The following is a 23,961-nucleotide window of genomic DNA, read 5'->3' on the forward strand; positions in this document are numbered from 1 at the left end:
GCCTACCGGTGACAGCGCGCGACGACGCGGGCGGTTGTTGTCACGCGCGCGGGTGTCATTACTGGAGTTAGATTCACGTTCGCCAGTCGAGGGGCGCTTGGAACCCGCTCTCCGCGCTGGTCGCGGCAATCTGCCTCGAATTGACGGAAGCCCGTCTGTTCCCTCAACCCGACCTCTATTTGGCACAGGCGCGTCACCCCTGATGCGCGCACAGTGCGTCCGAGGTGGGGGGGGTGCTCCTTATGCGTACTGTTGGTAGACGGTCAACCCGTCTCCGAGCCCCTTATGTAAAGGCCGATGAGCTCTCGCAAGGCGGGGGAGACAACGCCATGGGCTGTCGCGCGTGCGGAGTATCGCCTCGATGGAATGGGTGTCCGATTTAATTCCGTCGATGGGTCGAGGCCGGTGCGAGCGTTCGTACCCGTCACGCTGCGTGCCACCAGTGAGGGCGCAATGCCCCTCTCATCCTCAGCCCCAGCATTTTCCAACCCATTACCCACAGTATGCGACTGTACTCACTCCCATCTTTTTTTCATTCCACCTCAATGGCAGCACTACCACCGCGCATTTCGTGTACTTCCATTCGATGAGCATACCAACGACACAGGGTCCAATCCAAACGGCGAGGCCAACAACATTTTGAGGATGGCGGTCGTCGCACACAGCAGGATGCATACTCCCCCGCCGCCGGCGCATCTGATAGCGCCGATTTCCCCTCCTCGTACGGCCTTGCACATGGGCGCGTTGTCGCTGTCGAGCACGGCGACATCGTTAACGCCCTCAGGGGTCGTCCCCGTTAATAGATATCAAGGGGCCTTGCCCGCAGTGGGGCGCACAGTGCTTGCCCGTGTCCTTCCTCTCGTCGGCTGTGCCCATCCGTCCTTTTTCGGTCCCGGGAGGGCGACTGGGGTTGGTCCATCAATCCGCGTGTAGTCGGCGGTAAGCCGAGAGAGTTAAAGGGGGAGAGACGATCGGGCGACTTGAGGCACGCTTTTGCCGCTCGTCAATTTACAAGCTTAACGTCGTCCTTCTCCGCCATTTCATTTCGCCGTCTGCCCACTCAGTCGGACACGAGGGGACGTCAGCGTCATCTGGAGCATGTTCATGTGTGCACCAGGTACAATCCGTGTTATTGGGCGGTGTACCTGCTCCTCGCGAGGCACAACGTCACGTGCGACGAGTCGGGGCGTCTTGTCTCGTAGAGGCCCAGGCAAGCGCCACATTTCGTCTCGCCTTGGGCCGCGCCGTCGCTCCTTCAGTCGGCGCTATGCGCGAGCGCTGTGAGCGCTTCCCTTGGTCTCTGCGTACGCGCTCGCGGAAAAACAGGAACATCAGACAGTACCGTAAGGCAGGATGTGCGCACGTCGCGTGGTGGTGCGTCCTCAGCGCGCTTGCGTCACAATAGTATACGCGGGATGGTCGCCATGGTTTGCCCCGTCGGCCGCGCGCAAGGGGTTAGTTACAGGAGAAAAGCCGATCGGAAGGCTTGGCGTTGTCTTGCTCAATCGGATCGAGAATTCTTGAGATAGGTTCCCGCGCAACAAGTCGTACAAGCTGGGCAGCCTTCGTATCCACCGGACCCGGAACAAGAGGCATCGTCACGAAAGGCTGTCTCTCCTCACCGGAGAGCTCACGACGCCTTCGTGAACGTCGGTGTGCAAGCTCACGCACCTGTCTGCGACGGTCGCCTCCCTTTCAGTAGGGAAGCGCTTGGTCCTGCGTGTCTCTCAAGCGAATCCCCCGGCGTCCCTTGCGTGATTCCTCTCCTGCGCTCCGGGATGCCTCCTTTGTGGCAAGGTGATACCGGTACGTCCGTTATTAGGTCCTCCCTATGGTTGTCCCCCGCTTGCCGATTTCCCCATTGAGGTGTCCACCTCTCCCCTTCGCTTGTCGTCTGTCACGGGCAAGCCACGGGCAGTTCCCTAAGTCAGCGAGTCGACTTTCGTCGCAGAGCGAGTCTGTCGCCGAAGACGGACTGGTCTGCGCGTCCGGATTTCGAGGCACCCGCTTGCCGCGGGCGTACGATGCATACTCACGCCCGCATCCCTTCCCGGTCAGGGGGTGGACGTGTGTTCCTTCACGCGGGTATTCATTGTACCCTCTGGCAGCGCCATCCGGTTTCGCTTTTGCTTGTGGCATGGCGTACAGTACCCATGCACGCAGGGCACGTGCTGGTGTAATTTTTCCCCATTAATTTTTTCGTTATTTTCGGGGTATGGTGGCGGCAGTGATTTAGTGATGGCGCAATCGGTGTTGGTGCATGGCGCGCACCTCCGGCGTCGCTCACGTGTAACGTTCTCATGCCCCGTAATTTTCCTTATTACGGGGCATGTCTCGGCGGCGGTTTTGAAGTGTCTCGCGTCCGTGCGCATATATTGGTGCCCCTCCGACCGAGTTGCTCTCGCGCTTCCGCCCCTTCCTTAACTATCCTGGCGACTGCTGAGGCGAACGCAGCCTCACTCGCCTGCTCATCTGAAAACGCCTTTTGCGCGTTTCCTCGCGCACGACCCCTATCGATAGGGTCATGACCACGTCGTCCGTCGGGTTATCGGACCCTGATGCGGACTGAGGCCTTGAAGTGAGCCTCAACCTTCTCGGGTATTCCGAGACACAAGCGTCGAGCATTCTGGTCGCTTACTCTGCCCACCGAGGGGCTCTCGTGATTCCACCGCTGATCGCCTCGTTCGTCGGGCGCCCCTCCTCGCTGTGGTTGCTGGACTTAACGGATCGTCCGGCAATCCTGTTCGGGGGGGTGTCGTCCGACTTTTCCGATCCGAACGGGGTATTGCAGTCCTCGTAATGTCGGTCATTACGAGGGCCAAAACTTTTTTTTCAGGCAGTTCGTACTGTCCTGTTCTTATGTCTCGCGTCCTTGACGTCCGAGAAGTCAAGACGACTTGACTTGAACGCGTCCCCGGCTGTGACCCTCCGATAGGGTCCGCCGACCTCCTTCGCTTCCCCTTTTAGTCTGTTCGTGCAGGCTGGGGTTAATCCGCGAAGGAGCGGTTGAGGGCCCCCCCCTTAAGCGTGGACGTCCGCGTTCACGGTTTGGGTGAGGTCCCTGCCGGTACGTCTCCGAAGGCGTTGGGCGTAACGAGACACCAACTCCTCCGGGACGTGAGTCCGCGCAGTCCAAGTGGGCGCGTCGTAATCCGCCCACTTGATGAGGAACTCCGTAGTTCCGTCTTCCATGACTCGATGTCTCAGTAGCCGTTCGACGGCGTACTGCGTTCCCGCGGTGACCTTATCGGCGAGGTCCCGCGGGGTCGTCGTACTTGCTCGTGGCGCGTCTATCGGAGACGGCGCGTACACGCAGCGGTCGGCGGAGACTCGCTCGGTGACCCCATCACGATCGATCGTGATGGTTCGGCAGTCATTGGCGAGCACGCGGTAGGGTCCGACCGCGGGCGAGGCGAGCTTGTTCGATGTCTTAGCCCCATCGGTGGGGTTGAGATATACGTATTCTCCGGGACGGAGCCGGGAATCAATACGTCGTATGCGCTTATCGAAGTCGCGCTTGTAGCGAGCCTGCGTCCTACGCAGGCTCCGGTAGGCCTTTTGGATACTCGAGTCCAAGGTCTTGAGGAACTCGGCACGTTGGTTCCCCCTATCGGAAGGGGGCGCGTCGCCGTCCGCCCGTCGGAGAGAGAACTCCGGCGGTGGCCTGCTGAGCACGAGCTCAAACGGCGTGGTGCGTGTGGTGCGATGTACGTGGGAGTTGTACGCGTACGTAAGCGGCCCCACGTACACATCCCAGTCGTCCTGGTGTTCACCCACGTAGTTCCGCAGCATCGAGGCGATTGTTCGGTTATATCGCTCGACTTGCCCGTTCGTCTGGGGATGGTACGCCGAAGTGTACAAATTCGTTATCCCCAGAACGCGGCACGTGCTGTGGAAGAACTTGGCGTTAAACTGCGGTCCGTTATCGGACAGCAACGTGCGCGGGACGCCGTACTTAAACACCCACGATTCGCAGAACGCAACTGCGACCGTGTATGCGGTTATCGTGCGGAGCGCAACAACTTGCGTCAGCTTACTGAAGCGGTCCGTAATCACGAGCAGGAATCGTTTTCCTGTCTTCGTCTTGGGGAGCGGCCCCAAGATGTCGATTGCGAGGCTCTCGAGGGGCCTCGTAGCTGGAAACAACCTCAATCGGTTGAGATGTTTCCTCAGCTTGACCCGGTTCATCGCGCAGGTTCGACACCCTCGCACCGTGGCTGCTACGTCTGCAGCCAGGTGGGGCCAGTAGTACTCGCGTCGAAGTGCGTAGTACATACGGTTCTGGCCGGGGTGCCCCGCGATGGCTGGGTTGTGGCACAGGCGAAGGAGCCTGGCGCGAAGTGTCCGAGGTACCACCACCTGAACGATATCAGGGTCGAAGGGGTGTCTCCGTTTGAGCACCCCTTGGTGGTCCTCGAAGAACGCGGAGTCCCGGGACTCTGACTGTCGTGCCAAAACGGTTTGGCAGAAGTCATCCACGCGTTGCTCTTCGACTATCTCCTCTATCGTAAGAGGGGCCGGAAGGTCGTCCTGCGGTAGGGCGACCGTGGCATCGAGCACGCCAGCCTCGGGGTCTTCGGCGCGCTGGATGTCGGCGGCGTCGAACTCGTCGTTCTCCTCCCAAAACGAATTGGGTCCTTGGAGAGCGAGGGCTTCGTCGTTGCCCCTCGGTTCTTCGCGCGTCCGTGCGCGCGACCTTGTTCGGGCTTCGGCTTGGTTCCGTGTCGTTACGAAGACATGGACGGCCTGATGATCACAACTGGCGGTACAAGAGTGGTCCGCGAGCTCGTTCGATACGTCTCGAACTGTCGTGCCCCCGTCGAAAGTGGGGATGTCGTCATCCACCTCGACGGTGGGGCGAGGGTCATCGGCGACCTTCGGCGACACGAGTCGTGACAGGGCATCGGGCACCTGATGCACGCGTCCGGGGCGGTACTGAATGGTGAAATCGTATTCAGCCAGACGTAGCCGCCACCGGGTGAGTCTTCCGGAACTCTCGGTGAGTGACATGAGCCATCGGAGGGCGTCATGGTCCGTCCGTACGGTGAACTTCGTGCCCTCTACGTACGGCCGTAGTGTGCGGACGGCCCACACTACGGCGAAGCACTCGCGTTCGGTAGCGCTGTAGTTGCGCTCACTATCGGACAGTGAGTACGACCAATACCCCACGGGGCGCCAGTCGTTCGGCTCTTCGTGCCCCTGAAGTAAGGTGCAGCCGAGTTGGTAGGCACTCGCGTCGGTGTCTATCACGTACGGACGACCGTGCCGGGGCAACGCGAGGATCGGCGGAGCGATCATGCACTTCTTAAGGTTCTCGAACGCCTGAAGTTGCAGCTCCGTGGGGTTATAGAAATCGGGATCCGAATCCTTGCGCGTCATGTCGGTCAGAGGACGCGCAATCTTAGCGAACCCCTTAACGAATCGGCGGTATACGTTACACGCCCCGAGGAACGAGCGCACTTGCCTCAACGTCCTCGGGAACTTGAACGTCTTGAAAGCGTCGGCCGCCGTATCAGCCACGCTCAACTTGCCTGGGGAGATGACGTGCCCCAGGTAGTGCACCTTCGGTCGGAAGAAGCTGCACTTCTTGAGCTTAAGGGAGATACCGGAACTCCGCAGTAAGCTCAAGACGGTATCGAGATGCCTCGCGTGTTCTCCGTGCGTACGGGAGAACACGATCACGTCGTCGAGATAGACGAGGCATATTTGCCAGCGGACTCCAGAGAGTATTATGTCGAGCGCACGTTGGAAGGTGGCCGGTGCCCCTTTGAGCCCAAACGGCATGCGCAAGTGGCGAAACGTGCCCATGTGCGTCGTAAAAGTGGTCTTATCCCGGTCTTCCGGAGCGACCGGGATCTGCCAATAACCGGAATTGCAGTCCAACGTGGTGAAGACGGCTGCATCTCCTAACGAGTCGATGCAGTCGTCCATCCGTGGCAGTGGATACGAATCCGCTGCCGTCTTCGCGTTGAGACGCCGGTAGTCCACGCAGAACCGAAGAGAGCCGTCTTTCTTCGGGACGAGCACCACGGGGGACGCCCACTCGGTGCTCGCGGGTTCGATAACCCCTGCGTTCAACATCTTGCTGACCTCCTTCGCGACCATTTCGCGCATGGCCGGGCCCTTCCGATAGGGCATAGAACGAATCGGTTTCGTTCCCGGTTCGAGGGGAATGCGGTGCTCCGTGGCTTGGATCGTTCCAAGCGCACCGCTCCACAGACTAGAGTGCTTACGGAGCATCTCGAGTACGTGGCCACGGAGCTTGTCATCGTCGATGTATGACAGGTCGATCTCTTTTTCCCAATCCATCGGTGGATTTTCGGGATCCTTTTGCTCGGGGAGTACAGTACCTCTCGCCGTCGGTTGGCATAAAGGCGACCGTTCGTCCGGGTCGACCCCCCTGCCCCCGGCGGTGGTCTTATCGTCGGAGTTGGATCGGCCAACTCCTACTGCACCGACTTGATCGGTCACGTCGGTCAGGTGTAGCGCGTGCGCGATCCCCTCGGCGACCTTACGTTCGGGAGTGAGGATCGCGAGGGGGTTGCGCTTCGCGTATCCCACGACGGTGTGCTTCGGAAGCCGCTTTTCTCGTCGTGAGAAATTCGCGACGATGACGTCGAAGGTCTGATTCGGTAGGACCTCCGCGACGCCATTCGTCAGCCTCACTCCATGTCGGTGTTGGAGTGAGGGCTTGGGCTCCAGGAACACGAGGCCCCTCCCCGCGGTTGTCACACGCACACGGGCTTGTGACATCGCGGGGATGGTAACCCAGCGGGCGATTCGGATCGCCTGCGGGGCCTCCGCGCGTACGTCCGGCCGACCCGTGTGTCGTCCGTGTCGCCTGGTAGGGGGAGTCGACTCCCCCTTTCCGTCGACGATGGCGACAGAACCGCCTTGGCGTAGCTCCATTCGTTGAGCTTCGATGTCGATACATCGCACGTGCGTATCGATGAAGGCCGTGCCGAGGAGGACTGGCACGGCGAGCCGGTCCGCGACTACGAACGGAATTCGGAACACCGTGTTCCTCAACCGCACGGCCAGGCGGACGACGGCCGAAAGCTTGAGGGGGTTGCTATTCGCGCCTGCCAATCGTGGCAGAGGTGCGTCGTGCACGACGTAACGCGTCCAATCGGGGGGAAGGTCGGCCTTCCTCACCAGATTATACCCCGAGCACGTATCAACGGCGATCGTGCGGGGTTTAAATGCATTTCCCTCTGTGGCTATCGAGCCGAGGACGTTGTAGATCTTCGACGTCATAAGGCAAATGACGCCGTCGACAACCTTCGGGGCGACCTTATCGGTGAGGTCGTTCCGCCGGGGCCTTCGATTTCGGTGCTGGCCCCGCTTGCGTTTCCTTCTCCCCCCTCCTTGGGGCGTCGGCGGATCAGTGACGCCCCTCGGATTACTCGAATCCGTACGACACGGACCTCTCTCCGGCGACCTTGGGCTCGCGGGAGTCAGGGGGTCGACCGAATCTTTTCGGTCGTCGTTGCCCCCGTCGCCTTCGTTACGCCTCACCGGGACGTCGGCTGTCCCCGTGTCTTGTGCTCCTAACGTCAGGCCTTCGGAGGCCTCGACGTGCGCTCGCTCCTGTATCGGCATTACAGGAGCTCCCGTGTTCGCCTCCGGTAGCGGGGGATGTATTATCGGACAATACCCCCCGTGTCCTTGGCGAGCACGCGGGGTCGGGTCTAGTTCGTGGGGAAGAGACGGCTCACGCGACCGCGTGTACGTAACCGTCTTTACCCTTTTTTCGAACTACCTGTGCTATCGGGGCTAACCTCCTGGCTATCGACGGCCAGGTCTTCTTCGGGTAGCCGTCCGCGTGGGTAGGGACGATCCCCCCACTGCGGCTCAGCGGCCCTGGCGAAGTATTCCGGTACTTCCGGGCCTTGACCTGCGGCGTCCGGTCGTTGCAGGATATGGGGGACGATGCGAGTCGCCTCGCCTTCGTGACCCTCCGTGGGTAGAGGGTAGGGATCCTCTACCCAGTCTTGCAGGTACATTATCGCATTTTGTACCTGTTGGGGTAACCGAGAACGGTCTCGGTCCCCTCTCTGCTCTTGGCGCGGGTATCTTGTGTCCGCCTGGCGGTAGGCGGGTCGATCCCGACGATCGACTTCGTTACGACGGTACCCGCCTCCACGGGGGGCGAAGCGTGCGCCCCCACCCGATCGGTTCGGGAAGCCTTGACGCGGGGGACGGCCCTCGCCCGCCGCTTGCCGGAGGAGATTACGCGCCCCTGGGCGCGTCTCCATCTGGTAGCGGTAGTTCCTGTACGCCGTGAACATTCGTTGTTCCGGCGACAGGAACGGGCACGCGTACATGGCATGCCCGTACGTACGGCATAGCCAGCACACGTACGCGCTGCCGTCCGTTGAGGCGAAGGTCGCCGCGTGCCGCGCCTCCTCATCGGTGAGGAGGGGCACGCGGGGCGAGGCGCTTCCCTTATCTCGATTCGAGATATCGAGCTCGGCGACGCGGGGGTCCATGCCCCTTGCCACTCTCGGAGTGGCCGCGAATGCGGTCGCGTAACTCGATGTCGTTCCGGTCGACATCGGTGAGGGGGTTCGTGCCCCCACGGGCCCTGCTCCTTGCGTAATGAGGACAGGGTCGGCCTGCCACTCATCCTCCCCGATATGGAGGGTCGAGGCGGGCGAACTTGTCGCGGCGGACTTCGTAGTCCTGCCAGCCCTCCCTGCCGGTTTCGGATCCGGCAGAGGTAAACCGCGCCGAGCGCGGTACGTTGTACCTTCCGCCGTGGCAATACGGCGGATGATCGGAAGATCGGTCTTCTGACTGCCTGGCAGCCTTTGCACCGTCTCGGATACTGCGGCACGGGTTGCCGGTGCAAGTCCCCGCACGAAGTAGTGCGCGAGGGACTGTTCGGTGAAGACTGCCGTGCATCGGAACGCGGCAGTCTCCAGTCCGTCAGCAAACGTGCTTTCCGTCTCATGCGATTGCTGTCGCGCCGTAGCGACAGCGTCGTACGCTTCACCTAACACGTCGTCCGTGAGGTAGGGTTTCAAGAATTGATTCACGAGCCCCGGCCAGCTCACGTCGTCGTGGAGCTGGCCGGCGCGGAGGCCACGCATCGTATAACTCGTATACAGGCGCTCCGCGTCGCGCTCGAGGAAGTGCGCGAGGACTCGTACCGCAACACCTTCGGTCAGGTGTTGCGAGTTGAAGGTGATTCGTATATCCTTCAAGAACGGCAGCAGCTGGATCGGGTCGGTACCGTCGAAGCTGCGCATCGTGGGACGGATCCCACGACAGCGTTGGACGTACTTCGCAATCCGTCCCGCGTCACCCGAGGTAACGAGCCTCGAGGTGTTATCCAAGCGGTACATACGATAGTCAGCAACGGCGCTGAACTCTTGGATCATCGTATGTACCGGCTCGAGCCCGGGTTCAGCGGGACCCAGGGTGCCGAAGGAGGTAATCGGTAGCGTACGGACGTCTACCGGACCTGGATGCTCGGCGTAACTCGCCGGCGGGTAGCCGCCCCATCGGGGATCGACGGAGAACACTGGTTCTCCGGATCCGCGGGCGGCTCCTCCACGGTCCTGTTCGTCCGCGTACGATACGCGGTCCACTTGCCGCCTACTTCCGGCGATAGGAGGCAAGGCTTGGGTCTCAGACGCGAAGTTCGCGCCCATCGGAGGACGGCTTCCTTCTGCAGTCCGACTGGTAGCGGCACCAGTCGGACGCCAACCTTCGGGGGCGGCGGCGCTCGGAGGTACGGTACCGCCGGGCCCTCTCGAGGGGGCACCGGGTAGCCCTTCGGCCATGGTACGTTCCATGTCACGAGCACGCCGACGAGTGGCGTTGAGCTCAGCGGAGAGGTGCGCGAACGCACCCAATTGCTCTGCGGTCGGAGAGGTTCGGTCCTCGGGTCGTCTCACCGAGGTCGCCCTCTCAGGGCGACCTTGCCCGGACGGTCCGGGCGAGGCGAAACGGGAGTCTTCGACGAGCACTATCCGCGAGTGTAACTCGTCGATCAGTGCTCGGAGATTCTCTAAGGACTGCGTCACTCTATCGAACCTCCCTTCACGCAGGGAGCAGAGTTCGGCCATACATCGAGTGTATACATGGTCCGATACATCGATCCGAAGGGAAGTACGGACTTCCTCGATGTATTCGGCTATGCGTTCGAACATCGCCGCCGCTCTTTCCTCGGAGGATCCGAGCGACGGTTCGCGGTCACGAGGACCTGCGTCGCCGTCACCCGACGGGGCGGATGGGGACTGCACAGCGGCCGGACTCAGATCCGCCGCTTCGGAGCGGATCGAGGGCTCAAACTCTTGGCTCATCTCAACGCGATCGGTTCGCTGAGGGAAGCGGAAGTCTTCTCGGAGATCGGACTCCAGGGTCTTCTAGGTCGGGAGACCACTGTAGCATAAACACCCCCAGCGATAGGGGTGTATGCGCAGTTCGACCGAGACCCTTGTCGATCGGGAAGACGGGGGTGAAGCAGGACACCAGCTAACGGCACCGGGCAGCGGGCCCGGGTAGCGTGGTAGAGCGGGAACGGGGAGGACGCCGGTACGCGCGAGCGGTTCGACGCCTCGACGCCCCGGCGCGGTACTGGGTAACGATCCAGTACCGACGGGCGGAGGCGGAGCCGGCTCGTGGGCGTACCGCGCGCGTCCTCAACCCGCGCTCGGTGCCGCTTCTAAGGTAATTAGCGAGCGTTACCTTAGAATAAGCGGGAAGTCGGACCTTGACGGTCGGTGGGTGACAAGTCCGTCCTTTTCCTCCTCCACCGCCGCCGGTCCGCTCCATATTTAATGTACATAATAACCTGTCATAATAGTACAGTACCGATGTACTGTAGCGACGTACTGTAGCGGTCGGTCGACACTGTAATGCTGTCAGCCATCGGGGCTGACAGTACACGTGTGTGTGCGCGCTCTTCGGTCCCGCGCGTACACGTGTACACGTGCGCCCCCTGTACTCGGGGGTACACGTAGTGGTACTGTAGAGCATCGAGCCCTACAGTAACCGATCCGATTCTGAGTTGATCTAATCTAAAATAAAGCCCCAGGGGGGGTTATACTACAGATTTCAGTTCAGGCGAGGGCAAACTATGGAGAAAGTGTGCATCAGTACTAATCAGCTGTAAAATTCTTGAGTCTGGTTCTTGAAAACTTGAAGGGTACTCCGACCCTAGGCCGCCAGTCCAACCTACTGGCAAAGGCCTTTAGGGTATACGACCCTCGGCGCGGAGTCCGCCCCACTCCGGAGAGGTGGCCGTTTCAGCAGTCTAAACAAACACAGGCCCTGCGTTTGCTGGCTATAACTTCGTTCGGGATATCCACCGAGTTTATCAGTTGATAACCAAGGCCGGTCCTTACCCTATAGAAGTGTTCACCTTGACGTTCCAAGCAGCCACAGACAACCAACAGTAATGTCAATCTAATCCCCTTACCGAGCAACCGACGTAGTGTTCCTGTTAGTCTTGATAAATTGACGACCGATCTCCAGGATTGGGCTACTTTTGCTTAAGCCACCAACGTACCCACGCAATGCAGCGATTAGTCGGATTTCAGATTCGAGTGCAGCCTACTCCGAAGAGGACACTATACCGGGCGCGGGGTTTTAACCGTTCGGTCACTATTCCCTGTAACGTCGTTGTCTAGCACAGTCAATGCGTGAACAAAGATTGCTATTCGAGAGTATCCTGCATAACAGTACAACTGGGTGCCCAGGGCATTAACTGTTCCAACGCCAGGTGCCAATACACCAGCCACGCGAGACTTGCTAGGTCCCTGCTCGCCTTTTGCGAGATCACGCAAGACGAATATTTCGGCGAGCCGTAGCACCAGATCCAATGAGAATTATCAATAAACTTGAGCAGGAATCACGACGAGTTTTAGAAGTGTTTGAGTGACCGACAGCCTTTGGGCGGGTGTGTGCTCTGACGAGTGTCACGGCAACTGCAGTTCGGGAATAAGGAGTGAGGTGTGATGACAGTAGATGCACAATTAGAATGTTTGAATGTGCGAGGCTCCAGTGTTGGGCTAGTTGGGAGCGATGGTGTGCAGCGAGGCAGAGTTGTGCTGCGTCGAGAGGCGGAGCGGTATCGAGCCCGAAAGGCAGTGCGGTATCGAGCCCGGAAGGCAGGGCAGTATCGAGCCCGGAAGGCATGGCGGTGCTGGGCCGGAAATGCGGACCGGAGCAGAGCACAGAAGACGAGGCAGCCCCGAGCGGGAGGAGGGGCGTTGCCGAGCGACAAGAGGAGCGGTGCCGAGCGAAAGAGGCGGCGGCAGTTCCGGGAGAGAGAGAGGCGGGGCGATGCCGAGCGAGAGAGGCGGAGCGGTGCCGAGAGAGGAAGGCGGAGCGGTGTAGGGCGGGAGGTTGGTAGTAAACACAGTACTTACTAATTAGTGTCGTACAATGTGAGATTCTGTTCGCTACAGGCCTTCGACCGGCCTGTTTCTTCCTTTGGCGCTGTCCGTCGCCGGAGAGTGCGCAAAAAGAGAAGAGGTTTCTGCAAAAAGAGTCGTCGGTGAGCAAGCGGCGGTCGCAAGCCAGGGACGAGCTCACTTTATTAGGAGCTGGAAAGTAGTAGAAGTTGATTGAATCACCTGAAAATAAACCCAAATAAAAGACTAAACGGAACCAAGCGAGCACTATATTCTAGACATCTATTGTCAAGAATGTGAGAGTGCATTCCTACCCCGTCACCATTATACTAGTGGTAGAGTAAATGAGTAAATTTTTGAATTTTGGAGATAGATTTGGTCACGAGCAGCTCTAGTGTCTAGGTGACAAATGGCCTTATATGAGGTCACTTTTCAACTTAATTTTTCTCGACTTGTGCTAGCTGAACAAAATGGAAAAAGATACTCTTGCGACCGCAGTTGACTTCTGCGCTGTGGAAGGGTGGAGCTTGGTGAGGTCTGCACGTCCTTTCCAGGCTTTTTGAGAATACCTAAAGAAGAAGCTTTTTTAAAGAACATCAAAACGTTTTTTGTTGATATCTTCGAAACCAAAACGCCTGTTTAAAATATCTTCCGATTGTTGAAACTATATTAGATTCTTAGTATTTCTGTGTATTCATAACTGCTATCCCGATGTTTTGCAGGAAGCTATTGCCGAGGGAATATTGGTTAAAGAAATGGTGTCTAAACTGATTTTATAAAATTTCGATTTAATGTATACTTTTTTGCAAAAAAAAACCCGGCCTCATATGAGGCCAAGCCTGACCTCATATGAGGCAAATTGCCGGTCGTCTAAACACTAGTGGAGTGAGTATCTCTAAAAAATTTACCATTTTGAGTAAATCTATCTCCAAGCAGCCGACCGGATGGAGACAGATTTACTCATTTGCGCAAATAGAGATGCGAGTAGAATTGCGCCACTTGGAAAAATTACCAAAAACCCACGCCAATTCTATTGACTTGGCGCGAGGAGCAATGTTCTCTGTGCACAGGGAACACACTGTTTTCTGTGCACAGGGAACACCCCCAACACCCCCATCCCAAGCTGAATTTACCGGCCACTGCCATCCTCCTGCATTCTTCCTGACGCCTTCCCTTCTCCCTTTCCTCCTCCTCTCCTCCCCGCCCTTCCTCCAGGGCATGATGGTGTCATGTGGGGCTTGAGGAGATGGGAACCGGAGACGTCCCCCACAGTATATCCGTACAGCACCACCTCTACCATCCCTCGTACTGGATAACCGTCACGGCTGCCGAAAGATCCAATCACTGCACAACACGTTTGAATTTGCCCTCTAACCGGTAGTGTTACGGCCCTCAGGGCAATCTTCCCAGACTCTGGAACGGGTCTGAACGGGTCTCAGGGCGATGTGCAGGTGACGCACAACTCCTCGTGTAGACGACGGCTCCTGTAGTGTAGACGTTTCCCCACTGAACCCGCAATTCGCGCCGTACCTGCCGTCGTAATTCGCACCGAACCTCTAAATATCCTTCTCTCACTTCGCCTGCCCACGTGCACGGCAGGCATTTCATGTTACAACTCACCATTGTTTTTAGAGCGATTGCCTGCAGTCGCATGCCCCTGCGCCATTACTTCCGTTACACAGTAGTCACCATCGATTAGCACGTCTCCGCAGTTTCCTTTTTACAACTCACTCAATTTGGCAAGTACATCCAATCTAACGATGCTACCAGCCACCTCCGTTTAAAGACCGAGTTTGACTGCGAAAGAAATCATATTTTCCTCCGCCTTCGTCCCGTACCTAGCCGCCAACGCCAAGAACTCCAACCCACTCGTCTTCGAGTTCACCCTCATCCCCTTCTTAAACTTCGGGCTGTTCACGAGCATCGTCCGCTTCTCGCATCCGACCTTCTCGCAATATGTCCCCATCATCATCGTCTCCCCTTCATACATCACCATATGTCCCCGCGTCGCGCAGCTCCCGGACGCATCGCATACAACTCTAGCCCATCTGTGCTTGAGGAAGACCAACTCCCTCTGTCCCAAGTGCCTCAGAGCTTCAGAGTCAATGCAAACGTCATCCTCCTCGTTTCCCTCACTCGACACTTGTGGGAACCCTGGCGCAGGTGTAAACTCGCTCCCTACCGTTTCCGTTTCTTCGCCGAAGGGCGGGCTGCTAGATTCGGCATCATCGGTACCGCTAGGAATTTCGTCGCCGGGCGGTAGAACACTTGAATCCTGGTCGGCATCTGGTCCTACAGAATCGTCATCAACTGGGTCTTCTGAGCTTGTCGGTCCAGACACTCCATCACCAACGGCGGATTCCGATGATTCTTGAGAGTCATTGGCTCCAGCGTTCTCCCCTGATTCATCAGAAGGGTTGGTGCCATCTGTAGGATCTCCTGAGCCATCGCCTGGTACGGTATCCTCCTCATCGACTGGTGGCCCAGCCGTATCACCAGTCCCAGATTCGCTGTCGTCCGAAGAGGAAGGCGTGTTCGGCGTCGGCCTACCAGGACGGGAAGGCCTGCCCGGTCGAGGGCGGTCCGAAGAGGAAGGTGTGTTCGGCGTCGGTCTACCAGGGCGAGAAGGCCTGCCAGGTCGAGGGCGGTCGTCCGAACCAGGGCCTCCATTTCCACTACCAGGTCGATTCCCACTACCTGGCCGATTGGGGCGGGGAGCCCCTGGTACTGGCGCACTCGCGCCATTCTCAGGGGACGGGAGGAGTGTGTCTTCGACAGTCTCCGTGGAAGAATCGTCGGGATTTTCAAGGTCTGGCCTCACATTCACGTCCTCAGGTGATGGTGCAGAGGAGGGCTCAACCGCACCTCCATTTCCTGGTTTGCTTGATCCGGGGGTGGCCCCAGTTTCATCCGCGTTTCCAGGTGCTCCTTCTTCGGCAGAGGCTTTCAGATTCTCCCCATCTCCGGGCGCTCCTTGCTCTGAAGGCGTCTCAAAAGATTCTGATGGAGATACGCCTTCAGGAGTCACCTCAGCGCCACCGGCAGTACTAGGCTTGGGTTTGGCTCCACCTGTGCCAATCTCGTCGGCACTGGGTTCAGCAACTACTCCTGATTCCTCCGGAGATTCTGAGCTCCCTCCAGCGGAAGGTGGTTCACGCGGCGAATTAGGGCCCTCCTGAACACCCGGAGCTGAGGGACCAGAATCATCCTGATCCCCGGTGGGACTTTCGGGTACCGTCTCATCAGCGTCTTCGGGTAGTGGCGTCAAGGCCGCATCCGGTTCACTCGGAGAACCAGCAGGCCCGAATTCCACAATAGAGTCGAATCTGTCGGCCATTGCTTTTGACAAGCATATTCTGCCACTGACGATACTAGTGTCTGCGCACACTTCGCCTTCGTCGCACTCTGTTGAATTGACGCAAGCTGGGTCCTCCGGTGGCAGACACACGCAGGGTTGGTTTCCGTCGCATACATCGACATTCGGAAGATTGAAAAAGGCGCATTGACGACCACCTTCGCATCCGGCGTTCGTTTCACATGAGTCTAGAGTTAACCCCGTGGACAGTGGGCCGTCTGATATTTCTTGAACACCAGGGGCGTTGGTGCTGGCCTCCTTCGAAATGCATCCAGCAATAGGTTCGATAGGTGTTTCAGCGCAGATCTCTCCCTCATCACATTCAGATGCATTGAAGCAGGCTGAGTTCTCTGCCAAACAGATGCAAGGTTCCCTTCCACGACAGGGATCGAAACTGCTGACAAGCCCTGAAAATAAGCACGTTCTATCCCCCTGGCAATCTCCGTCTGTGCTGCAATAATCCACACTAAGTCCTCCCGTCGGATTGCCAATAGGTCTGGATGGGGAAACTTCTTCAGCAAAGACTTGATTTTCTGCAATGGCGGCAGATGCGCAGATTGGCTCTGGGTTGGCAAACACCCTCGCGCACACTTCCCCATCCACACACTCCGAAGACGTTTCGCATTGCTCCGGAATGGGAGGTAGGCAAACGCAGCGTCCATCGACCTCACACGGCTGGCCCGCGGGGCCCGAAAAGGGTGAACAAGTCCGCCCAGCCTGGCACGACGCCGCGCCTCCGCATGGATCAAGGGTTAGGCCTCCAGATGTTTGGTTCGCTCTCTGCCTTTCGTGCGTGATAAGGTTCGGAACCCTTTCTGACATACGAGGTCGACGAACAGAAAGGGTTTTGACGGGGAGGTTAGATGTCCATTGGAAGGTGGAAAGCGGAAGTTGCAGAGTTATCGGGGCCGCATCTGAGTTGAAGAAAATGGCCAAGCAAAGGCACAGAATGTTGGTGAGGCGATGCATGATGGTGAGCTAAGCAGCCGGAAGAACACTTGACTACGCGCTAGTGTCCTAGGATGGTGCTGGTGTGATGATGAGTGGTGGGGCAACCTGTGGGCTCTTTTACCAGGTAGGCTGCGTTGTATGCCGATGTGTTTTAAAACAAGAAGTCTGTTAATCCGTATCGTGCAGCTGTAAAGAGGGTGGTCCGATTCTGTGAAACTTCAGATGCAATCATGCACACAGATCGTGGCAGAACGTATGGCAACCACATGCCGCAATGCGCGCAGGTGTCATTGTCCGGCACGTACAGGATGCTGGCACAAGCATAGGTTGACACCAATGGTACGGGAGATCGGTGCCTCGCACAGGATGCTGGCACAAGCATAGGTTGACACCAATGGTACTGGAGATCGGTGCCTCGCCGACGTACGTGGTCGGGCAGCGAAGCTAGCCTTGTCCTTGTCCTCTGGCCTGCTCTACCAGGGTATCGCCTTGAACACTACCAAGGGTACTGTAGGTATAAAATGCCGCACGACTATGTGCAGACCAATTCTACATGTGCCCGCGATCGAAGAGTCGATCCATCTGCTCCACGCTTTTGAGGTCAACGGCCTGGAAAGTAAATCGAGCAGGGATGAGCGAGGAGGAGGGAGGTTTTGATTTCATGACGTTGACGAACAGGTGCGTGGGTGGGGCGGCTGCTACGTGGAGTCAACCCGTCGCAAGAGCTCTACCAGTTGGTCTTGAGCCCCAGTTACTGTACAGCGCCATACAGTGCACTGCACAGCGTATTCAGTGTTGTATTGTATGATGTACCCTTGGTGCTGTACGTCATTGGGTTTGGTCGAAACGTGTCAAGTCGGTCGCGTGTCATCATGTCTCGGCTAATTCTACGTCACCCGCTGAATGTTACCTGTGCTCACGGACCATACATAGCGTCCGACGGATTGGGAGTGCACACCCTGTGGCACAGGAGTCCGTCCAGTATGGTATCAAAATATACCTTTACAGGTCCTCCATTCTGTACAGGCAGCGTTTTACCCGACGGTGTCCTCGCCGCACTTGTTGCCGGACATGCAGCGTTGTGTAAACCTTTTCTTTCCTCGCTTCTCACGAGCCTCTACTGTACAGCTTCGACATGTGTGCCACAGTAAAGTCAAGAGACTTCTTCCCAGGAAGACTTTACTGTGTCTCTTGACTTTACTGTGTCAAGAGACTTCTTCTTCCCAGGAAGACTTTACTGTGTCTCTTGACTTTACTGTGGTGGGACCACCACATGCTCACCATGTGGCGTAAATTACTGGGTGCGTGCTGCCGTACTACAGTACTGTACTTGTACGGTATATAAATAAACTCGAGTTCTCTTTCCGATTCCCGTGTCAAAAAGCTCATGAAACCCTACTGCAGACCCTATACAATTGCGAACTGATGCATTGTACTCGCAGTTACACGTACGGCTGTTTCCATTACAGACCTGTCCTTGCCCTCCTCGCGTTTAAGAGGAGCCCAATTACTGAAGCACTGTACTGGGCATTCGCATACCATTCGTTACCGCAAAATTTTCGTTAAGACACGACAACTGTCCCGTGCTATACATCTTCAACATATGGTCGATCGAATCCTTTGCCCTGGACCGGCATTCTTTGCATGAACCAGGAGCGTGACCAATAAGGCTGCACATGTGAGAGAAGCATCAAACAATGAGAAGGAACTGCCATGCAGTCTTCACTCCTAATAAGCGTTAACTGGGCGTCTTTCTCTCGATGGGCCTAACGTTGCGCTGATCCAGCCCCTCTTCAATAATGTGATTCCCCTACCTCCGGCAATTTCAAAATGCCTTGCATTATTCATAGTTTTTAGTTAGTTTAGTCATAGTTAAATGCCCATCAGGCCAAAAATTTGTGCTTCTAGCAGGTTTTGTACAAGTTCAGTGAAGCACGTGTGATTCTCGACACGGAAGACGTTCCTGCTAACCACAATCCGAAAAATCAGCAGCCAAAACGACAAAAGTTGCAGACCTTGATGTGATGCAGTGCGCCGCTTCAGAATATTTACCGTCAGGAGGAACAGCACCGTCGTAGCGAACGGCATGAGATTCCATCTTCCTTATTGAGTCCTTATGTTTCGCAATAAACCAATTGACAGAGGTGCCTGTCCAGCGATTTATCTTTCAGGCCTGACATTCCGACTGGAACACATTTTCTCCTCACCCCCACTGGCCCTCGCAAGACTGTCTCTCGCAACAAGACATGTCGTTAAAAAAGTTTCTCTTACAAGGGCATTAGTTGCAACTATCTAAACGCGAGCCACCAATCCGCTCTCGAGCATGCAAACAAGTTGCTTCTGCTTTCCAAACCAGTTTCCAGACGTCTTTGCCGAGGCTGTCCAAAGCAGAAAGGTCTTCCAGAAGGGCTCGCTTCGCCTCTTCACCCAATGCGGTTAATGGTTTCACTTTGTGCACTTCTCCGTGACAACGATACAGGTCTTCAGCAATCTCTTCAAGTTGCCCATTTGTTTCCCTGCATCGTTCCCAACGGCCCGAAGGCAGTCCATCAAATCTTGAAAACCCCTCAAAAGACTTTTGAATTCTGACCAACTGAGCTTTCAATGTTTGCGCAGTGTCTACACACGTCGATACGGTTCTTTCAAAATCAGCAAAGGCCTCAGCACGTTCAGTTTCCCGCTCAAGCTCCTTGCGAGCTTGTTCTAATTCCTCTTTTCTCCGGACAATGGCTCTTTCAAACATTTCCTTGTGTTTGAGCTCTTCAGCAGCCTTCGCTTGCTCGTGCTGGATTTTCTCTGATCTAGCCTTCGCCTCCGCTTCCGCCTGATGATTGATCTGAGCAGGTGCCGGTGCATCTCTGCCATGCGCGATTTCGGAACGTGTATCCCTAATAATGCCATTCGCAGTTGGTTGCAGCTGGCTAGGTTCTTGCAGGCCTCCGCTAACAGGAGTAATCTGTGTGGTTTCTGGTCTTTGCCTTTTCAGTCTTTCAAGCTGTGTTTCTGCTTCCTCTTGCACCGAGGTTGGGTTGCTCTGATTGACACCTTCTAAATTAAATCGTACTCTCTTTCGCTTTGAAGAATCATGGGGGGTGCAGTATGTCCCATCCGAAAATATGGAAGCTCCCTGAGGACGTTCACCTTTTGGTACTACTGGAGTAATCGCATTTTTGACCGCTTCGTGACCCGCGTCAGGTTGGGGCAGGTGCGGTCTTTCAGCTAATAATGGTGGCACTGGTGGGGTTTCTTTCTGGACACTGGCGGCCTCGCGAGGGGCACTCAATGGTCGACCGGAGAATGGTGCATCGGAGGAGAGTCGTCCTGGCATTCGGCCGCTTAACCGATCAAGAATCGATGGCTTCTTAGGTGCGGTCGTCGGAGTTGAAACAAGGCTCACTTCAGGCACCTCTTGACGATCGTGCAAAGAACGCAGCTGTGCAGGCACAGGTATGGGCCCCGTAGAGCCAGCTCCTGGAAAGCTAACAGGTTTCTTAGAACGCAAACTTGCTGAAGTGACACATGGTAATTTCGAGAGGTCATAATCCTGTGCACCTGACCCTGCGATAATATCAGAGCAAGTCAGACCAGCGGACTTGCTCTCTACGAGTTTGGATGGCCTCCGTTTCCACTTATACGCATTGGCCTCGCTAAAACTCTGGGATGGCAATTGAATCGCCTCAACATGAGCGTTTCCTAATCCATGCGCAGGATTCAGCCCAAGAATCGAGCAGAATTCGACTGTGTCCTCGTGCCCATCAAAGCCAAGTTGTGATGTCAGATCTGAAACTGCTATAGTATCTGAACTGGATGCGTTTCCATGTGTAGAATTGAGCACCGATAAAGCGTGGCACCGGATTCGTGTAAACTGCGTTTGCAACAAGCAGGACATTAAGTATGGGGCAGCCCTTACACACGCAAAGTAAGCATAATAGTTCCCAATTGACGATGATGCCGATTTCACTATATGCAGAGCAAACTGAACCGGCACACTGTTCCGAATTTTCCTCTCAAACCCCGTACACAGCTGGACACAAGTTTGGGCGTTTGACATCTGCGTTAGTATGTAGTACGCTTGCATCTCCGCCTCGTTGGGAGCTGTGGGAAGGCCCTTCTCTCGCCTCAGATCGTACATCTCCCGAAGTGAGATAAAGCACTTGTCCAGCTGCTCTCTGTTTTGCTTCGACGAAAACTTGTCTGGGTCGGTGCCAGTGAGGCGGTGTTCTGACATGATATGGAAGCGAACACTTTCTTCGTTCACCTTAATGCATTGCTCATCCATCACACCTTGAAATGTGAAGTCCTGCCGCAGAGACCGAGTTCTATCCCAAACAAAATTGTGAACATCGACAAAAGAGCGCTCAGTGTTGTCGCAAATTTGTTTTAGATACTCCATGGTGCGGACGAGCACGGCGGGTGGTCGAACTTCCTCCGGCTGCGGGTTCTCACTGATGGCCGCGGACCGGCGATACTTTTTCACCGCCATTGCCGCATCCGGTTGACCCCCTTGTGTCTCGAAGAATGAGATGTCTCGCTGCAGAATCCTTTCGGAAATTTCTTTCTCCGGACACATCGTTTGGCATGTACCAACGAATTGCGTCGCGTCTGCCAGACTCAGCTTTGCACCAACATTCCTCCACGCACTGCCATTGTTGGTATCTTCTCTCACGACCCGCTTTGAAGATTGTGCCTGGACTCCAAGTCTTTCCCCTGACATTTGTCTAGATTGTTCCCCTGAGTGGTTCGGCTTATTGTTGTTGACTCCCACTTCAGGTTTTTTCGACTTGCCACGACCGTTACGCCTTAAACGAGCGACTTCCCGCTCCTTTTCGGCGATGCTTCTTTGCAGTTGCGCCTTCTCTTGCTCCCAGCTCACTCTCGTATTCGTCATAGTTTGCATGTCGTGCGCAAGAACGTTCTGGGTTTGAAAACCCGGGCCAGGGCCCAAAGTACGTGGACCAGGCGGCCCCGGAGTGAACTTTGTATTTAGGTCTTGTTGGTTTCCCCCCGCAAACATTGTGTGAGCGACACTCTGTGGGTGTTCCTGCACGGAGTTTTCCATGCGAGCAATGGGATCGTCTGGGGTTGTCCGGCCAAAGGGAGCTGCATCTTGAGGCCGCGTATGACCGTTGTCATCGCTGTTGCGGTTACTCGTCTTCTGCAAGTGAGGAGGACGGTTTCGATATTTCACTTGCAAAGGCTCGCCTTTGAACAAGGGCAGTCCGTCAAGTGCTGCCTTCGCTGCACTAACATCCGTGAAAGCAATGATCGCGGTACGTTTCTGCGCGCCACTGTGCATCGTGCGCGCTTTTGTACTGACGGAGACCACCCTTCTATCCGAGATATTATCAAAGAGGTTACGGATGGCCTCCTCAGTGAATAGCTCTTTCGGAACAAAGGAAAATAGCAGCTCATTCGACATGGCTGTTGACTGATGAGGCCGCGGCTCGTAATGCGGTTCGGGGTAGTCTTGATCCATGGAGGTTTGTGGATTTGTCCCAGGCATGGGCCCCTCCTTGAAATACAGCACCTGCAATGAATTGTCGTGGTCCTGACGAATATGCTGCATGGCGGTGGTGGCTTCTTGCGGAGTCCTGAACGAGATAACAGCGGTACGCTTTCCATCTCGTGCCGTGTTAGAACCGCGGAGCGACACTTCAATCGGATAGACGTCGGGGTACTTCTTGAAGTGGTCAAGGACTGCCTCTCGACTAAACATCCGTTGAGGAACGCGCGGGAGCATGAGCTTGGAGGACAAACGGCGCCCATTCGGACCATGCGGGAATCCTGCTGAAGGACGTTGCGTTCGATGCCCAAAGGGGACCTGCCCATCCCTAGATCCTGATGAGGTCGCAATTGGAGCAGGGCCGTTTCGGTTTCGTCCTTGATTGACCGGCCCACGGGGAGCAAATGGGTCGGCAAGTTCCGACGAAGGGCCAGCCTGGGTGCCGAAAGCGGTGCCGGTATGCTGCAGTCCAAAATCTGAAGCATTTTGATTGCTCGTGCTCGCGAAGGCGCTTGGTCTTCCGGCTGCAGAGAAGCCGGGGTGGGGTTGACCAAATGCGAAGTTAGAGGGCCTGTCGGAACGGCCAGGGCGGCTTGCGGGATGCGACGGTGGGGGGGCGAGGAAAGGGTCTGCAGTCAAGGGACGCGAAAAAGGATCTGGAGCTGTGGAAGCACCCGAAAAGCGATTCTCTGAGGGGGGGATGGAAAAGGGGTCAGTGCGGGATGGGGCGGCAAACGGATCGCCAGTCGCAGAAGGCAAAGGAGCGAACGGGTCTCCCGGTTGGTAGCCACGGCCTGACCTGTTGGCCTTCGAGTGGTTACGGTTTTCGTGGTTATTGCTTCCGAAGACCATGACTGCAGAAGGGTGACGTTGAGATGGATACAAGAGTGGGAGCGACTTCCTGCTTGACAAAGGGAGAGGGTACGGCAATAGGGTAGGAACTGCAGCAGCGGTGAGACAGATTGTAGTGGCTGCCAGCCGTGGCGCAGTTCCGATATCAGTTGTTGAGGGGCTGGAGAAGCCGCTAAGGTGACAGTTAGTGTTTGCAGGCAGGCCTCCGGGGTCGCGGAGGGATACAAAAGCGAGTCTTACGTGTATTTGTCGAAAAGTGCGAAATGTGCAGTAAGAGGGAGAGACGAAGAGAAGGAGCGGTTGCAACGTGATGTTCAATTAAATTTAAAATTTGGGCGAGGTATCATAAGTTATTGTGTGATCCACCAGAGATTGCTCTTTGACGGTAGAATTAGAGTTCCTGGAATCACTGTGACCGGTATGATCTGCTGCAGGTTGCGTCAAGTATTTGCCGACACTCCAGTGGGCTGCTCCCTACAGCTCATGGTTGATCTTCAAAACGCATTTACCGATAATTTGCTAAACCGCAGCCCCACGGAAACTGGTCTCGACCATTGCTGCACGCTTGCAATCCACCACTACGATTCATACCGCGAGGATCTTTTCAAAAGAGACTAATTCGAATTTGGCCCGGCGTTCTCAATTCCATCTAAAACAGTTCTGCCGGTTCTCACTTGTCGTTGGTTTGCCAGGACAGCCATTCTCAAACAGCAATACTATGGTTCTGTAGCCAGTTTATTACAACGAAAAGACGCATCGTCCATCTCGTAAATCCGCAAAAAGGGATCTGCGTGTAAATTGAATATCTTTCGAAAGCAAACCTTGCAGATGCCGCGATCCCTACACTGATTCTTGTTCATGAAGAAACAGTCTTCCCCTTGTTATGCGAGACAACTGCTGCGAAGCACGGCAACTTGCTTTAAGGGAGATGC

The 23,961-nt window shown here is 56.2% G+C and overlaps 3 protein-coding genes; all 3 read right to left on the minus strand.

The window, feature by feature from the left end:
- Positions 1 to 14,063: 14,063 nt before the first annotated feature.
- Positions 14,064 to 16,692, minus strand: CHC_T00002583001 (hypothetical protein). XM_005713668.1 is given in 2 exon segments: positions 14,064 to 14,148; positions 14,149 to 16,692. 1 exon segment carries the CDS (start codon positions 16,690 to 16,692, stop codon positions 14,149 to 14,151), a length of 2,544 nt encoding a protein of 847 aa, XP_005713725.1. The 3' UTR covers positions 14,064 to 14,148.
- A 70-nt stretch (positions 16,693 to 16,762) lies between these two features.
- CHC_T00002584001 (hypothetical protein) lies at positions 16,763 to 17,056 on the minus strand. XM_005713669.1 is given in 2 exon segments: positions 16,763 to 16,825; positions 16,826 to 17,056. The coding sequence occupies 1 exon segment, from the start codon at positions 17,054 to 17,056 to the stop codon at positions 16,826 to 16,828; it is 231 nt and encodes a 76-aa protein (XP_005713726.1). The 3' UTR covers positions 16,763 to 16,825.
- A 1,458-nt stretch (positions 17,057 to 18,514) lies between these two features.
- Positions 18,515 to 23,029, minus strand: CHC_T00002585001 (hypothetical protein). XM_005713670.1 is given in 2 exon segments: positions 18,515 to 18,952; positions 18,953 to 23,029. 1 exon segment carries the CDS (start codon positions 23,027 to 23,029, stop codon positions 18,953 to 18,955), a length of 4,077 nt encoding a protein of 1,358 aa, XP_005713727.1. The 3' UTR covers positions 18,515 to 18,952.
- Positions 23,030 to 23,961: the final 932 nt, after the last annotated feature.

This window comes from Chondrus crispus, genomic scaffold, assembly GCF_000350225.1.
Source record: "Chondrus crispus Stackhouse genomic scaffold, scaffold_145, whole genome shotgun sequence".
Lineage (NCBI taxonomy): Eukaryota > Rhodophyta > Florideophyceae > Gigartinales > Gigartinaceae > Chondrus > Chondrus crispus.

Excerpts from the sequence above, each read along its gene's own strand:
- CHC_T00002583001 (XM_005713668.1), bottom strand. The coding sequence starts at position 16,692 with ATGCATCGCCTCACCAACATTCTGTGCCTTTGCTTGGCCATTTTCTTC.
- CHC_T00002584001 (XM_005713669.1), bottom strand. The coding sequence starts at position 17,056 with ATGCTTGTGCCAGCATCCTGTGCGAGGCACCGATCTCCCGTACCATTG.
- CHC_T00002585001 (XM_005713670.1), bottom strand. The coding sequence starts at position 23,029 with ATGGTCTTCGGAAGCAATAACCACGAAAACCGTAACCACTCGAAGGCC.